Below are 18,813 nucleotides of genomic sequence, written 5' to 3'. Positions count from 1 at the left end.
TAAATATACTTTTCTACACTTACTTATTCTAAAATAGAAAAATATTGTAACGTTAGTAATAATTTACTACAGACCTCACAGGTCCAATAGTTTTTGCAACAAGAATAACATACTATTTGGCGTACGGTTTTGTTTGTTTGTTTTTTGAATTTCGCACAAAGCTACTCGAGGGCTATCTGCGCTAGCCGTCCCTAATTTAGCAGTGTAAGACTAGAGGGAAGGCAGCTAGTCATCACCACCCACCGCCAACTCTTGGGCTACTCTTTTACCAAGGAATAGTGGGATTGACCGTAACATTATAACGCCCTCACGACTTAAAGGGCGAGCATGTTTGTCGCGACGAGGATGCGAACCCGCGACCCTCAGAGTACGAGTCGCGCACCTTAACACGCTTGGCTATGCCGGGCCGGCGTACGGTCAACCCAACAAAAACAAAATGCTTAAAATGTTAGTAAACCTGTTCATTTTACATAATTTATGTCTCGAACACAAAAAATTCACGAAAAAAGATATTTTTCCCTACATATTTTCAAATATATTTTATATAAGATGCATTCAAAGAGATTGTTTCACTTGTTGAAATGCGAGAAACAGCATGGCTTTTCTATTGCTTGTTTGTTTGGAATTAAGCACGGAGCTACACGATGGGCTATCTGTGCTCTGCCCACCACGGGTATCGAAATTCGTTTTCTAGCTGCGAGAGAGGGCAGACATGCCGCTGTGCCACTAGGAGGGGGAGGTTAAATATGTGCACTTTTTTTAAATTCTATATAAATGAGTAAATCAAATCATATCACCAAAGTAAATAGCTTAGGACTGACAAACAGAATTTGCTCGAAATGTCGTCCAATACTAATAATTATTATTATTTTACTAAAGTAATATCATCATCATCTTTATTCGTATTCTTACTCTGGAGTTATTAACGTTTAATGTCTCAATGTTTGATGCAAAGAGAGGAATTTGACACCACAACAGCTCAAAAGTTAGTCACCATCTGATTCCACAACCAGCCATCAACGGCAATGCAGCTCGAGAATGCTGCACCGTCATTGGATAAATTTAATAAAGGGCGGTCCGTAACTCAATCTCTCTTATTACACAAACACACAAAACCTGAATATTTATGTTTTGTCTTTGGAATTTCGCGCAAAGCTACACGAGGGCTATCTGCATAAGCCGTCCCTAATTTAGCAGTGTAAGACAAAAGGGAAGGCAGCTAGTCATCACCACCCACCGCCAACTCTTGGGCTACTCTTTTACCAACGAATAATGGGATTGACCTTCACATTGTAACGCACCCACGGCTGAAAAAGCGAGCATGTTTGGTTCGACGGAGATTTGAACCCTCAGATTACGAGTCGAACGCCTTAACCTACCTGGCCATGCCGGATCCTTAAGTGTGTGTGTGTGTGTGTGTGTTTTCATATAGCAAAGCCACATCGGGCTATCTACTGAGTCCACCTAGGGTAATCGAACCCCTTGATTTTAGTGTTGTTAATCCGTAGACTTACCGCTGTACTAGCGGGGGACGAAATGAAAAGCGTAAATAAATACACATGGAATATTTATGATTAAAATCCTACGTTTAGAATAAATTTCAAAACTTCCACGTTATACGACGTTAATCTGGATGATTTTTATCAAAATATTTAAACAGTATTTTCAGCACATTGCTTCATCATTTCTGATTTATTCTTAAAATAGTGCAAAGTAGCTTCCCTAACTTCTTATGAATAATTTTACATACTACAAAAATCGGTAATAATAAATCTATGAACAGAAGAAAGGAACTCTAGGATAACGATGACATTTCCTTCTTATTTCGATGTTATTCTCACCTTATGTAAGAATTTTAAATCTGTATTACTCTTAGATTGAAAGTTCATATAGGAACAATAATATAAGGATAAGTTGAAACTAAGTTTGGTTTGTTTTCAATTTCGAACAAAGCTACACGAGGGCTATCTGCGCTACCCGTCCCTAATTTAGCAGCGACAGGCTAGAAAGAAGACAACTATTCATTACCACTCACCGCCAACTCTTGCGCTACTCTTTTACCAACGAATCGTGAAATTGACCATAAAATCATAATGCTCCCCACAGCTGAGAGAGTATTACAGCTGTGTTTGGTGGAACGGGGATTCGAATCTGCGATCTCCAAATTAGAGCCAAGCACCTTAACCAGCTACCCATGCCGTGCCGTGAAGATAGTTAAAAGATAATACACAGAAAAGGTGAAATATTAAGTAAAGAAATACTCGGAGAAGCTGGAACTTCAAATGAAACACTACGAAAAATTTGACATGACAAACCTGAAACGTTTCTCAGTTTAAAAAACGAAACATAAATCTCATTTCTACTAAAAATAAATTTAAATTAGTCAAATAGTAAATAAAACTAAAGATGAAATTAATCTAATGGAAACAACGAGTATTTATAAATTGAATGTGAATGTAGTTGAGTTTCCACTAGTCAAACTGGAAAAAATTTAAAAGTATGGAAAAATTGAATGAAAGAAAAATGTTTAAAGCAAAAGTAAAAACCCTACACAAGCTGAAAATGTAAATTATATTACACATGTTATCCAGAAGGGAACAAAAATTGTTAATTGGGCTCAACCAAATAATATGACGGCTAGAAACATTAGACAAACTACAGGAATAATGAGACTGTAAAAATGATAGTATTTTAAATAAAGATTCTTTTTCAATTTCCTCGGGATGAAGTGATTCGACATTGAAACATATAGAGTGCTTTTCAAGACAGTTAATCGATCTCACATTAAAAAGAAAATTGCTTACTAAACAATGTTGATAGTTTGAGTATTTTATTATATTCTTAACGTTTATACGAGTACTTTGAATTTTAATCTTTCAATATCTGGAAGAGGTGGTAATAATTTAATATGACAATTGTAAGAAAGACAAAATCAGATTACATTGATTACTTCTCATCTGAACTCCCGATATCATAGAATTATCAGTGTTTAAACAAAGTTGATTGTTGTGTCATTTTACCTGGACACTGTGACAGTAAAAGTGTAAACAATTTGGCATTTAAGTCGACCACAATGAAAAACAAAGATCACTGTTACGTCACTTGACAGTGAAAGTGTAAACAATTTGGTGTTAAATCGGCAACACTGTTAAAACATAGATCACTGTTACGTCACTTGACCTGGACATCGTGACAGTGAAAGTGTAAACAATTTGGTGTTAAATCGGCAACACTGTTAAAAACAAAGATCACTGTTACGTCACTTGACCTGGACATCGTGACAGTGAAAGTGTAAACAATTTGGTGTTAAATCGGCAACACTGTTAAAAACAAAGCTGACTTTGGTGTCACTAAACCTGGATCACTTTTTGAAAGAGAATTAACAACCTAATCTAAGAAAACTTTGTAACTGCACTAGTAATCGAAGTTACGGTTTGTATGTGAAAATCCGGTGCAGGAGTGCAAACTGCCTACGTCCCATTATAAACATTGAATACGGTCACTAACAATTTAAGCTAGTGACTAAATATATATATATTCTTTGTAAGTAAATGCAGAAAACCGATATTGTTTGACAAGAAAATGCATACATTGAGAGAAACTGAAGATTGCACGTCATTCTGTTAGTTCTAAAAAACGTTCATAGGCAGCGGAAATACTTTGAATCTGAAGAACCTTTCGAATTGTCACCGATTCATCCAATCATGTATTAATGTGGCACGAAAAATACCGCAGAAAAAAAAAACATAGCTAATGAAACGGGTTCATTTTACGGTGTTGCACAGGTTCTATCATTTCTTCTCCGAAGACTACATATTATACGCTACTAGTAATTGAACATGGAGCACTGGACAACAGTGAAATTAAAAGCACATGGATACCGAACTTAGCGCCGATATTTTAATATTTTAAATATAGAGTTAATAGTATAACGAAAACATACATTTCTCTACAATGTCACCATAATCTTACAAGAGTTGGTTTTCAGATTTTATGTTGTATACTGTAGGAATTTAGACTATAACATTAAGGTGAGCGATTATAGAAATAGTAAGTAAACTTATATACAGTTGTGTTTTACAAACGTCTTTGAATATCATCAAACAACACTTAATAAAAGGAGTCCCTGAATTAAAGCATCTCTGAGTTTTTAACATTCTGATAATTTCAACGTCTACGATATAGGTAAAGCTATCAGCAAGCTTAATAGTTTGTATAGAAACTAAAAATAACTATGTATATATATATAAGTTTATAAAGTCATATAACAATTAGAATCTGTTTTTAGAAGCATGTAATTCATTAACGTTTTCACATTTTATACAGTTCTATCGAATATCTGGAACTCATTCTGTAGTTTGTGTTTTTTTTTCTTATAGCAAAGCCACACGGGGCTATCTGCTGAGCTCACCGAAGGGAATCGAACCGCTGATTTTAGCGTTGTAAATCCGCAGACTTACCGCTGTACTGGCTGTGTAGTTATTCCCTGCTCGAACTGATCACTTTCATATCCAAACTTGTGATGACATCATTTCATGCCTCTTGTTATTCCGTTTCAGTATTTGTTTCTTCGTCTGGACGACATCTTGTGTACACAGAAGGCTGTAAGTCCAAGCCAGAGACCCTAATGTTAAACTGTGGATCAGACGGAAGGTGATCAATTGGCACCACCCTCCACCCTTAATAAGTCTTATCTGGCTGAAAGTTTGTAAGAATGTGTGTTGAATGGTAGACTATGTATCCAGTCTCTTTTATTATTGTTAAACAAGAATGTCTCTTGTCTTAATTATGTGTAGAATGTGTGTGTCCAGACGGTGTGTTCACTATTGAACAGTTAAGACACAGATGTTTACTTTTGTAACACACCAGCCATTTTCTGATACACTGAAATTACTCATATTTGGTTTTATTCGAAAGATATTCATTAAATTCTAAGTTTAAAACCAAAAAAACAACAACTGAAGACCGTCACAGTTTGAACTTCGGGAAAACAAGATATTCAACCTTGCAGATATAAAGTTTATTCAGAGAGTTTTGGTTTCAGAGCAAAACACATATCTTAATAAAAACAATAACCTAGTTAAAATTAATGGTTTCTTATCCACCAAGCAAGTCTTAACTATAACTTCACTTTACGTATCAAATAACTGACACAATAGATGAAACAGTAAATATTTATATCATAAACATTAAACTGTACAATGGAATACAAGTCAAACATACATCGCAAGGCATAAGACAATGATGCCAGCGAATTATACGTCATAGTTATTGACTTAATTTAATAAATGGGCCGGACGAGGCCTGATACTTAGCGTGAATTCATGGTTTGCGTCCCGTTACCCCAAATATTCGATACGTTACTCTATTCAGTCAGACAAAAATACCCTAGAAGTTGGCAGGTAGTGTTGTCTAGCTACCTTCTCTTTTAATTATCAGTTCAAAATTTTGAACAGCTTTGCGCGATAATTCTGAAGCAAAAGAACGACTTCAATGAAGGAAAAATGTGCAGACGTACATCCAAATCTCACTTTCTTGTACTTCTTTAACCTATGATCCCGTACTTAGCGAATAAAATAAAAAAAACAAAACACTTCCATGAAATAGATAAAAAAAATAATGTATGCTTACAGTACCTGTAGAATGGTGTCCCCATCCATCATGCTCTCGTGATAACGAAACTCGCGGGTTGTTGGGCCGAGCTCTTGGGATTTTCTATCCTTCTCCTGGTGGTGACGGAAAACAGCTGGAATGGATTAAAAATTAAACGAGGTGAGCTTTTGATTATAATATCTATAATTATGAAGAACTGCAGTTCTTATGTCAAGTTTTGTGTATAATTTGTTGTTAATTGAGAAAAGTAGTTTAAAATAACAAGTGCAATAGCCTAAAAAAATTCATTCACACCAGCGCCATGATAGTAAAGTTTCTCGATAGATACAAAGGTAATTGGAACTTATGGATAGCAAAACAACAACAAACACACACATCTAATTGTATTTCACTAGTTTATACAATGGAGTGAGAAAACGTATATATTTCGACAAACGTAGTTTGATACTAATAAGCCGTTTGAATTAGTTGGAACGAAATAAGCACTTGATGATTAGATATGATATCAGAGTTGGTTAGCGTTAAGTGTTGTGCATATTCTTTACATAGACTGTCGGTCTTAGTAAAGTTTGACGATGTGACATAAATACACTGAAATATTTTAAAACCTGTAACATTAATGCCACCAAAACTTAGTGATGTGAATAAGCACACTGAAATATTTACAATATTGGTGACACCAAAGTATTTTGTCAAGTCGACAAAGCTGTCCTCCAGAGTTTAGTGAATTGGTTCACCTATATGGAAATATTTTTCATGTTTCAAAGCATACAGTATATTATTGTCACTAAATTTAATAAAAGTCATTTACTCTCATGGAAATATATCTTATATTTCGAAAATAGAGTACTTTTGGCACCGTAGTTTAGTGCAGTGATTCTCTTCCGTTTGAAGACTTCCCGTATTTCAAAGTGTACAGTCTTGTTTGGCCCGGCATGGCCAGCTAGTTAGGGCGCTCGACTCGTAATTTGAGGGTCGCGGGTTCGAATCCCCGTCACACCAAACATGCACGCCATTTCAGCCGTGGGGGCGTTATAATGTGACAGTCAATCCCACAATTCGTTGGTAAAAGAGTAATCCAAGAGTTGGCGGTGGGTGGTGATAACTATCTACTTTCCCTCTAGTCTTACATTGGTAAATTAGGAACGTCTTGTGCAAATAGCCCTCGTGTAGCTTTACGCGAATTTCAAAAACAACCCTCTAGTGTTACGTTGTTAAATTAGGACGGCTAGCGCATAGAGCCCTCGTGTAGTTTTGTGCGAAATTAAAAAAAAACAACAAACAAACAAGCAGTCTTGTTTACGAGTACTTTGGAAATATATATATATATATTTATTATTTATCACATAATTCTTGTTATAACTGTAGTCTCCGCCTCGAACCTTGTAAAATTCCTTATCTTCTTATAGCTTCACCGATGATATTCCTGGTTTCATTCTTATTACATCATTCCATCTCGTGACTGGCCTTTCTGTTTGGGCTTAACATAGTCCAGTGATAAGAACACTAGGCTCGCAACCTGCGTGTCCCTAGTTCGAATCCCGCCACCCAACAGGCTCGCCCTTTCAGCCGTGAGGATGTTATAATGAGATAATAAAGTCTCACTATTTGATAGTAAGGAGTACCTTGTAATTTTGAATCACTGACGCAAATAACCCTTGGATAGCTTTGAGCAAAATTTGTGAAATGAACAGAACTATTTTATTTTTTACCTCATCTGTTCTTCCCAAGATGTTTTTTTTTCATGCACGTCTCGCATATTCTTTCGATGTGATCAGAATATTACGGTTTATTGTTTGGGTTTGTTTGGAATTTCGCGCAAAACTACACGAGGGCGATCTGCGCTAGCCGTCCCTAATTTAGCAGTGTAAGACTAGAGGGAAGGCAGCTAGTCATCACCACTCACTGCCAACTCTTGGGCTACTCCTTTAGCAACGAATTGTGGGGCTGACGTAATATTATAACTTCCCCACGGCTGAAAGGTCGGGTATATTTGGTGTGACGGGAATTCGAACCCGCGACCCTCAAATTACGAGTCGAGCGCCTTAAACACCTGGCCATGCCGGGCATTACGATTCATAATAGGTAGTTATTGAGAAAATTATTCAACCAAGTACATTAAACTTTAATTATATTGGTAACCAACGACCTTTTCGCATGGTCATCATCTTGACCATACTCTTTCTTGTCGTTGTTAGCCCTCTCTCAATCCCTACAGAACAATTTTTATTATTAATAATGCGTGATCCTAAATACTCTGTTCCTGTTTCGATTTATTCTCTGTAATCTCTACCTTCCCTTTTACTATAACTTTAGTTTTATTTACATTTAGCGCTGAACAAAAAAATAATAATATTATCATTCACTCTTCTGATGAATTTTCTGAGCTGTTCCTTTTCTAGCAGATCACAATTGTACCATCGCATCAAAAAGAGATATTGTGTAATATTCCGCTTTGTTGTATATTTCGTTAAAACCATTCTAACACTTCACTAACATAATTGTTTATTTATTTATTTGTTTCTTTCTTTCACATCCGATGTTTATCTAGCCTAAAGGGTAACATGAACCATTTTATGCCCCAAATATTTTCTACCTTCTTCAAAACCATTTATTTTGTTATAAAATGAGCTATCAGCGCTCTATACTTCGTAGGGAATAAAATGGTATTATAGAAAGGGTTTCACGACTTATCAGAATTTCAAAATCTGATACACAAAACGATTAAAAGATAATGGTGATCTGAAGTGTGATCGGAAATGTGATTAATTATTCATTCGCTCTTAAACATAAAACTGGTAGATTGAGCCTTTGCAATCCATGTAATTTCTCTTCAATATCAAGTATTGTAATCATAAATAGCGAGGAAAATCTGATATTGTAGTTCAATTCTTCAAACCAGATCATGAATTATTCAGTATCACTCATTTAAAATAATTTTGTAGACTTCCCTTTTAACATCTGGTGACCTTTCATTGGGTGTATGTAGATTCCAAGAATATTTCACAATGAGACTGAAGTCTTTTGAACCTGCACATTCCGAGCAAGAGAAGGAGCAAGCGTTGTCATCCACTACGAAGTAAGGCCAATCGCACCAGTATACGATAGCACAAGAAGACGCTAATATATAGTCTTTGTATAGGTGCTGCATTGATTGAATCTTTTCTGCTTACGCCATCACTGCCAGATGCATTAGGTTTTTGTATGAAAAGGGGTATCCATTTGTTGTATTGCAACATGGCGAAGCCCAACTCATCTCTAAAAAGAATGGTACTCCACGTGTCCTTCGTTAACTGATGGCGTTCTTGATATACTTGAAAGGAAGCCATTTTGTATTTTGTGCTGTGAGCAGTATGTAATCTACTGATCAAATGCCACTGTTCGATTAGAGTACCCCAAAAGTTGGTAGTAAGTTCTTTTGGATAATTGTCTTCTCTGTAGTCTTTCAGTTTAAAATTAGGGCATCTAGCGTAGATACCAGTTGTGTTTATTGTTATGCACAGATAATCGAAAGAAATAAACCTAGGAAATTTCAAATTAAAGATAATGTTTTAATCCACCTTAAAGAGCAGTAAGGTGACAACGTATAGTGATATTCTTCTGTATGCATGATACCCCCCAGTGACTCAGCGGTATGTCTGCAGATTTACAACGCTAAAAATCGGGTTTCGATACCCGTGGTGGGCAGAGCACAGATAGCTCAATGAGTAGCTTTGTGCTTAATTTCATACGAATACGTATGCATGATAATAATAAACGTAAGTACCTTTAACAACGCATCATAAAATTTTCGAAGAGAAAATTTACGAAAAACAGATTTATGTCAAAATTAGCAGTTTACCCCTAAACGACAAATTAAAACGATATCAGTAGGCTACAGTCAACACAAATACAAATATAACTGAACTAGAATTTAACGAAAAAAAATTATTGTTTCCAAAATATGAAAGTTTCCAAGAAGGGAGTGTGCAAGTTAAAAATAAAGAAGAAAGAAACGATAATCTACTGCAAACTCAGTAGGTCTACAATAAAGACCTATTGACCGTTTCCATAGAAACCAATCGATTTGACAAGTACACCTGATGAAAATATCGAGTATACAAGGGAAGCCATCACAATTTCTCAGCCCAGGTTCAATCATCCTTTTGCAGCGCCACCTTTCTGTACGAAGGAGATGTTTGTCATTTGCTAGAATATATATAAATAATCAATACAGAGGAAACTCAATATATAATGATACTATAGCACAGCTACAATTACTTCACTTAAATATGTTAAATATTCATATCAAGCTGTTCACAGGACCCAAATGATTTATGTTTTTCAATAGAAAATCTCAGTTCAGTTGAATCCTCAGATCAATCTGTCAGAACATAAATATTTATGTTTTTCAATCCAATTAATCAATGAGTTTAACTTCTCAATTTTAAATATATTTTAAAGTTTATCTGAACGTAATTTGAACGAGAAAGAAGCACGAGGGGGTTGACTTGAAAGAAATCACGTTAAGATATAACGACACTTGGTGGTTAAGAAAATCATTTACAAACACAGTCAGATACACAAATGAAACGCATTCAGTCTATGTAGACATATACAAGCTTTTATACTGGGAGGTTCAGATCTGCTGTGTAAATTACAGACGCTTCATAGCTGTAATTATTGTCTCATGTTAGGCGTGGGAAATAGCACAGTTCAACAGTGTTATGTATTAAGTACTCACGTTACCACAATAGTTAGCTTGTAAATCTTACTTAACCAGCTTAATCCTTCTGTCTATCTTATCGATCTATCTATATTTGACTCTCTGACTGTCATCGATATGTCTAAATTATTTGTCTATCAATTGTCCATTAATTTATTTTTCTTTTATCCTCACATATGTGAGCAAAGTGCCGAGAGGTTTTGTGCGTATAACCCACGAAACTGGTTTCTTGAAATATAAGCTACTGAATTTGAACTATTTTCTCTCCTTCTTATTGTACCCCTGCGCCACTGTCGAACCCGCGACCTTCAGATTGTGAGTCGAGAAATATAAAACACACGTACTCAAAGGGCTATCTATGCTCTGCTCTGCCCATCACGGCTATCGAAACCCTGTCATACCAAACATGCCCGCTTTTTCGCCCGTGGTGGCGTTATTATGTTCAGTCAATCCCACAATTTGTTGGTATAAGATTTTTTGTCGATTTCATTTGTTGGCAAAGGGCCTAGGAGTTGTGGTGGATGATTTACTAGCTGCTTTCCCTCTGGTCTATCACTGTTAAATGAGAGACTTTTAGAGCAGATGGCGTTAGTGTAGCTTTGAGCGATATTCAACGAAAAAAATCTCCACCCTTTTACTCTCTATCTATTTTCTCCTTGAACATATATTGTATATTAATTTAAAGCACTAACATAAGCAAAAACATTGCTTTAATTCTTAATATTACACTTATTAACTTACCAGGAAAAGCAGTAAAATCAATAACTGTAGTCAGGAATGCTACTATAACCAGGACTGCTATAGTCAAGATTATTGTAATTAGAACAATTGTAGCCAAGACAGAAATATTGTAACCAGGACTACTGTTTTACTACATTCATGAAATCAGTATGAAGCGATCTTGTAGTTATGAAAGAAATGTTGGTTTTCGACTAAAATAGACTTGCACGTGCTGTTTGTATTTTAGGTTATCTACTAACATAGAATACTGTGATTAATTCTAGAACAAAAATAGCGCATTTTTTTTGTTTCCTAGAGTTAAAGCTGGCATATATCTAGAAACATATAAAACACTCTCAGACCTCCAACAGACTGAAGGAGTACGCAGTATTGGGGATAACATCCCAAACGATCACTGTGTTTCAGAGATGGTATAATCCTATACTCTAAAAAAGTATAAGTGTTTGAGAAGTGGTGTACAGATGTTAAGCATGTGATATTAAAAAATGATATTGAAGTATCATCGTTTCATTACAAGATATGTTGCCTTGTCTGGTCATGCTCTATCTGACAACTGTGATTCATAACAGTAGCCCTGTAGCCACATGTTCATTGCAAAAAGCTTTATCGTGAGGTTGTTATGGTCAAAGCACTTTATGAATTCTTTTCTGAGTGCTTTCATAATTCATCTAGTGTACAAGAATGGCGGTTTCTCGCCATGTGTTTTAACAGTCCAATTGCACAGAAAACCATAGATACTTCATCCAACAACATGATCTAGATGTCCTCGTACGGAATAGCATGAATACCCACTTCATTTTCCAGTTGCTTAATGTATGCAATGGTTGAACAGGAGGTATTACTGAAATCCTTGTTCTAGTGAGCCCATGATAAATAATATTTAACTAGATTGTGTGCTGTTGCCTGGTGGACTGATTTTTGTGTTTGTGACTTCTCAATTATTACAAGATACTGCACTTTGCTTACTACAAGTGGACTACATTGTTATCCAATGTCATTAAGTACAAGTGATATCTCTGTTTTGGAAAACCCATTCACCGATCTGAATACATCTATGAGTTTGTGAATATTGTGCGTCGAAAAGGGGTGCTGTACACCATCTTCAAAAGTGATCAATATTCTCTGGCATCAAACTACCTAAGTCACGCCAGAAAGTGCTAAAATATAGTAGTCATACATATCGTTCCACCGCGACAATACATCGGCTGTGGTTGCCACTTGACTTGCATATTTTCGTATTCAACGATGATTTTATATACGTGTAGAATTCCCTGTAAATCGAGGAGTTTTAAGATGCATACCTCATTAAAAAAGAGAATGTCTAAATAGATTTAGAAATATATACTTAGAGGTGAACTTCAACAATAGATAGATTCTCCACAGGCAAGTAAAACTGTTACAATGAAAACGCGTATAGTGATTACTGCATAAATATATGAATAAGCAGTTAGAGATGGTTAGATAAATACACTGATGTCAAGAATACTTAATCGAATAAATAGACAAACCTGACTGTTCAATCCAAATGAACAACTGCAGATATACATTTGTATAAAGATAAAAGTACTGTCTGTTGCATGTCCCTGTAACTATTTTGCAGAGTGTAGACGGATCATCACCAAAATTGGTATGGAAGTTTATTCGGTCCATGCGAGGTTACGAAAAAATATCTTAGTATTGCATTTTGTATGGGTGTTTTTATTACTACCTCATCTCCTATAGATGGCTCTTCACTGAATCTGGTATGGAAATTCCATGAGTCCGTACAAATTTTCAATTTTGTATATTACGTTTTTATGGACATTGTTTGCCTTTTTTTAAACGAGTATATTTAAGAAAAGTAACTTTTCATTTCCTAAGATAACCTTCCATTAATCATGAATTTACTTAAGTTCTGTCAAGGGAACGGCTACTCCATTTAATATTATAGATAGACAGAAGAACTGATGAGAAAGAAAGATACCAATAACGTCATTGTCGTTGCTTCTAACAGAGGGCTCAAACAGAGCTTCTCAGGACAGGGGAGAAGAGAGGTAAAGGTTATATTATATACTGGATACTGTTCTTATCACTTTTGTGTTTACAGCTTAACATGACACGATACTGACATATAGAAACGTGAAACATTATGTTCAGCATGCAAAGAAATGTGAAGTGTTTTGTACACGTATGATTGGTTGTTGAAAGTCGCCCTTAGTGATGACGTCAGAACAATGTATTTTCTCTCGCCCTATGTATAGTTGTGAGGTCTTATATATTACGAACACCATTAAGTTGTACCAATGAAAATTCTTCGTACTGTTTTTTACCTAAGCCACGTGGTGGAAACATCATCACGATTCGTTAAAAGTTATTGATGTTGTTCGTCAGGCCCTGGAACTGTGCATATTGTAATATTTACGAATTTCACCAGAGTTGAACAGTGGTCCACAGTGATCGATGATAAACATCACACCTGAATTACATTCCCTTGTCTTGTGATTAAAAAAAAAAATGTTGAAAATCTCATGCTTGTATTTACGTCATATTTTACAATCCTATGGCTAATTTTATGTCATCGTTCAAGATCCAATTCCCAGTTTTATGTCACCTTTGAAGATTCTATGATTGGTTTTGTGCCATCTTTAAAAATCTCATGACTGATCTTATGCCATCTTTGGAGATCTCATGACTGGTCTTATGTTATCTCCGGATATTCTATGATTGGTTTTACGACATCTTTGATGCTAATCTAGTAGAACTTTATTAATTTACTTGAATGTGTTTATATATTTGTGCACATCTGTAAGCCATTTGCATCGATACATAAATTAATATTCAACTCGGACCAGACTACCTACGGTCGTAGCACGAGATGCGCGAGACAGCAGATGGTCTTACTTCCTGTCACCGGCTAGCAGCTCAGAATGATCTTTACCGCTTGCCTACTGCAATTACAGCGGCGAGATGAACCCGATTTACAGCCAGGGATTTTTCCTCTCAGTTCCGATTAGCCCGACCCGAGAAAGGAGTTTACGTTACTAAGGAAACGCGCAGTCTCTCTAGTCCCTCTCGGACAAATTGTGATGTTTGCCTCGTTGTTCACGTTAGAGTCTTAGGTAAAATGCATTAAAAAACATAAATATATAGTTTTGTTTAATTACGGAGTCAGTGTTAGCTGGTTCACGTTTTGTGTTGGTGGACGGCCAGTCATTATCATACATATTTTATTTGTCACTTAGTTTGAGTTCGTACGAAATCAGGACACTTGAAGTCACAAGCATTCGCCTTTTTCCATAACCTCTAACGAAAACAAAACACAAGTTCTTCTATTTTTACTTGATTCACTGTAATAACGTCTCTACAACACCGATTTCTGCCTCGAACAATTATTTACCTGTGGATTGACTGTCTACTGTCTGTCGGGTACGCCACTTGGGTAGGGCGGATGGGAGAGACTGTGCTTAATATCGTTTATTTAGTTTGGGATAACTGTATATATATATATACATGTGTGTGCATATAATGTGTAGTTTACATTATTTGAATCACTATTAAATTATACATAATATAAACAGAGGAAGTGCTTCTAAATAGACTGATATTTACGTCTTAACTTTAAAAACAACCAAGAATGAACAGTTTCAATGCGGAAAGTTTACAGACTTGCAACGTTAAGATTAGAGGTTCGATTCCCTGCGGTGGACAGAGTGCAGCTTTGCATTAAGGAATCAACAACAATATCGTCCAGTCAGTTCGTGGACCAACAATAAGAATTTGTCTGCACGTCACTGAAATCTGGAATGGTCGTCTGTGTAACAGTTAATTTCTATTTATTTTCATTATTTTCTCTATGTGTGTAAAAACTTTTATGTGAAATACTTGATTTCCGTCGGTAGCCATGCTTTTTTTGTGTATGCAACATTGATTTTTGTATGCAAATAAATATTTTCTGTTTATGTAACATTGACTCACATCATTACCCGATGGTCTTATATGTACGTATATAACCATTTTCCTTCACTACTCACTGATTTCTGTGTGTACAATTATATTCTGCAAGTACCCACAGGTTTCTTTCTATTTAATACCTGTTTCCCGTCATTGGATCAATTGTTTTCCTAGTTTAATTATGTCTTACACAGTAGCCTAAATAAAACCATTCTTGACGATTAAACTATCTGTCTATATACGTGTTTCTAATTACATAAACTGCTTCCGTTATAATTTCGTTAAACAAGAGCTGTAGTCGTATTTTATGTCGGTTTAGTTTGGTTTGTTTTGAATTTCGCGTAAAGCTACACCAGGGCTATCTGCGCCAGTCGTCCCTAATTTAGCAGTATAAGACTAGAGGGAAGGCAGCTAGTCATCACCATCCACCGCCAACTCTTGGACTACTCTTTTACCAACGAATAGTCGGATTGACCGTAACATTATAATGCCCCTACAGCTGAAAGGGCGAGCATGTTTGGTGTGAAAGGAATTCGAAACCGCGACCCTCGGATTACGAGTCGAGTGCCTTAACCACCTGGCCATCCCGGGCCATTTTATGTCGGATCTTCGACGATTGCGCGTCAAGAATAATGTATATTTTAAACTTTTACAATCTTTTTTTTTTTTTTACGGCAGGACGACTTTTTCCTCCTTTAAAAACAGCAACATTATTAGGACTTCATTATCTGAAATATTTTTACTTTATTTAATTTATTTGTTTGTGTATAATTGTTGTGCAAACCTGCACCAGAACTATCTGAACTGATAGACTAGAGAGAAGGCAACTTTTCAAGAGCACCCACAACCAGCTTTTTGGCTACGTTTGAATAATCAAATAATTTGTATTTACCGTCTCTCCTGTAGCGCCGCTCGGTTTCCAACGTGCTGAGTCTTTTTTTTTTCTTTTTTTTTTTTTTTTAGTACCAAGACGATAACCATGAACTATCGAAACCATTGTCTAAGTACACTAACCGATAGGTCCCGCCCCGCCATTTATTTCATGTGAAATACAACACAAACTATAATTTCAAAACACGCCACACTACACTATCATTTCACAAGGAAATAGCGTGACAATGATATCGCTAAAACAAAGTAAATTTATAATTCATAATATACAAGTGCTTAAAAGCAAAAAGTAAAGCAATGAATAATAGACAAGAACATAAAAACAGATTCTCATAGCTTACTTCCTACAAACTAGTGCGCATTTAAACTCAAGAAAAGAGATAAGTTATGAACAGTGCACTTTTAGAGTGCCTACTCTGTTTGAATTACCACTAAAAAGCTCTATTATTATAATATAATTATTACACCCCGCTATTACAGCGGTAAGTCTACGAATTTACAACGCTAAAATCAGGAGTTCGATTCTCCTCGGTGGGCTCACCAGATAGCCTGATGCGGTTTCGCTACAATAAAAACACACATAATATAATTATTATTTATTTATGATCAGGCAGGTGATGCCACAGCATGTTTATTTAGAGACTTACCTCTAATTTGTGTAGGATTAGATTTATGCACTTTTTACAAATTTGAATATAAACATTTTCCATAGACTTATTTATACGATGATATTAGGATGTATGGGATTTAAGTAGTCCAAGTGTGCATTCTTTGTTAGAAGATACTGTAAGACTAGTTATTTTTTGTTACAAATTATTCTTCACTTTTCAAATACCCGCCACTTGTCAAGGTTGTTAAAAGTGGCAAAACAGCTTACGACTGAGCCCAAACTAATTATTTATATTTAGTTTTATAGTTCATCTGCCGATAATATATTGTGCTTAACAACCTAAGAAGAATTACTATCACTATTAACTACTCATATCGATACTACTTGCTAATACTTACTAATAGTGCTAATACTTACAAGCAGTGACTTTCCGGCCTGACCGTGGATTTGCCGCTGGCAGCGTACAAGTTACAGCTGGACGTTTCAGGTTAAAATGAAAGAGCAGATGCTTTCCTAATGGTAAACAAGGTACTTCTATCCAAAACTAACGACTTTATTAACATTCGCTAGGTTAACATCGACAAGGTCAGACAGAAACACCAATTCTTCCATCAGGAGCTGTTTAGTCAAAGACTATTTATTTATTATTCATCAGGTTGAGCTAAGCTGTATACTAGTAGACAAGATAAACACACCAGTTAAGATAGCTACACTGAAAATTAGTCTTATAACGACAACAAGGCTGTTTCAACAGTTGTAAACGTATGCACAATAAAGAAAATCTCACAAAGCATGTTAATTCATACGAAAGTTTTGCGTATCGTGTTAAATGTTTTAGCTTATTTGGGATGTTTTAGTTTCTAGCATTCAGTTTATTATCGAAGATAACTGTTCAAAGTGATTTCTTGCTTGGTTATATAATATTACAAAATAAGAAAGTCGTATGTTTTTTACTTGAAGCCTCGACCCGGCATGGCCAAGCGTGTTAAGGCGTTCGACTCGTAATACGTGGGTCGCAAGTTCGAATCCCGGTCGAACCAAACATGCTCGCCCTTTCAGCCGCGGGGGCGTTATAATGTGACGGTCAATCCCATTATTCGTTGGTAAAAGAGTAGCCCAAGAGTTGGCGGTGGGTGGTGATGACTAGCTGCCTTCCCTCTAGTCTTACACTGCTAAATTAGGGACAGCTAGCGCGGATAGCCCTGGTGTAGCTTTACGCGAAATTCAAAACAAACCAAAAAAACGAACTTGAAGCCTAACGCAGCATCCTTGCTTAACAATACTTCTAGCTTTCGTGTCTTGAATACATTTAAGGTTTGGAAACTAAGTCCTTTGAAATTCAAGTATTTATTATCATCATGAATGAACTTGGTAGCAACATACAGAATGTTGGAAGGAAGTTAGGGCATATCGATTGGAGAGATAATAGAAACACAGCTGCATTAATACCTCAGGTTTAAGTTCAACATATGTAAACCTGTTGGGAGACTCATGAGCGACGAGACCCTTGCTGGTACAGCGATAAGTCTAGGGATTTACAACGTTAAAATCAGGGGTTCGAGTCTACTCGATGGTGTTTTTTTTTTTCGTATAGCAAAGCCACAAAGGGCTATCTGCTCAGCCCACCGAGGGGAATCCAACCCCTGATTTTAACGTTGTAAATCCGGAGACATACCGTTGTACTAGCGGGGGGCACCACTTGATGGACTCACCAGATAGCCTGATGTGGCTTTGCTATAAAAAAAAAACACTCAAGCGACAATATGGTGATCAAAAATATGATTAACCAAAATGTCAATTAGTTGAAAAGATGCAGCTATATATATAAATAGATATTTGAACTACCAGAATCAGAAAATAAAATCATTTTTTAATTTAAACCCTCTGGAACGGTTTATTATTTTAAAACATTCAATCAGCCTTCAGCACCAAGTGACGTTTCATAAGGCTTGAAGACCTAAACCCTCAAATTACTGATTTGTGTTTGACCTTTCCGAGGAGGCCTACATAACTATTGAAGTCCTTAACCGTCAAATGACCGACCCGTGTTTACTTCTTTCACAACCGACGAGGGCTGCATAACTGTTAAAGGCCTTAACCTTCGACTAACCTACCCGTATTTATTCCTTTCACTACCGATGAGGCTTACATAACTGATGAAGACCTTAACCTTCAAATGGCCGACCTGTGTTTACTCCTTTCACAACTAACGAGACCCACATATTGTGTCATATTTAGTAATTTTACGTTTTCGCTTATTACAACATTCACAGTTTAATAGGAATAAAAACAACTGACATAAAATTGGATAAAATAAATTATT

General features: G+C 36.1%; 1 protein-coding gene across 2 annotated transcripts in view; it reads right to left on the bottom strand.

The window, feature by feature from the left end:
* The window catches only part of LOC143258390 (uncharacterized), a 139,667-nt gene that overhangs the window by 61,998 nt on the left and 58,856 nt on the right, over window positions 1-18,813 (bottom strand). For both annotated transcript variants that reach the window (XM_076517262.1, XM_076517261.1), the window contains exon 3: window positions 5,637-5,746. In XM_076517262.1, coding sequence (XP_076373377.1) covers window positions 5,637-5,746 — 110 coding nt within the window. The remainder of the gene's footprint in view (window positions 1-5,636; window positions 5,747-18,813) is intronic.

This window comes from Tachypleus tridentatus, chromosome 8 (assembly GCF_004210375.1).
Source record: "Tachypleus tridentatus isolate NWPU-2018 chromosome 8, ASM421037v1, whole genome shotgun sequence".
NCBI classification, from domain to species: Eukaryota; Metazoa; Arthropoda; class Merostomata; order Xiphosura; family Limulidae; genus Tachypleus; species Tachypleus tridentatus.
Note: the sequence above shows the minus strand (reverse complement) of the source record. Positions and strands in the feature narration are given on the sequence as shown.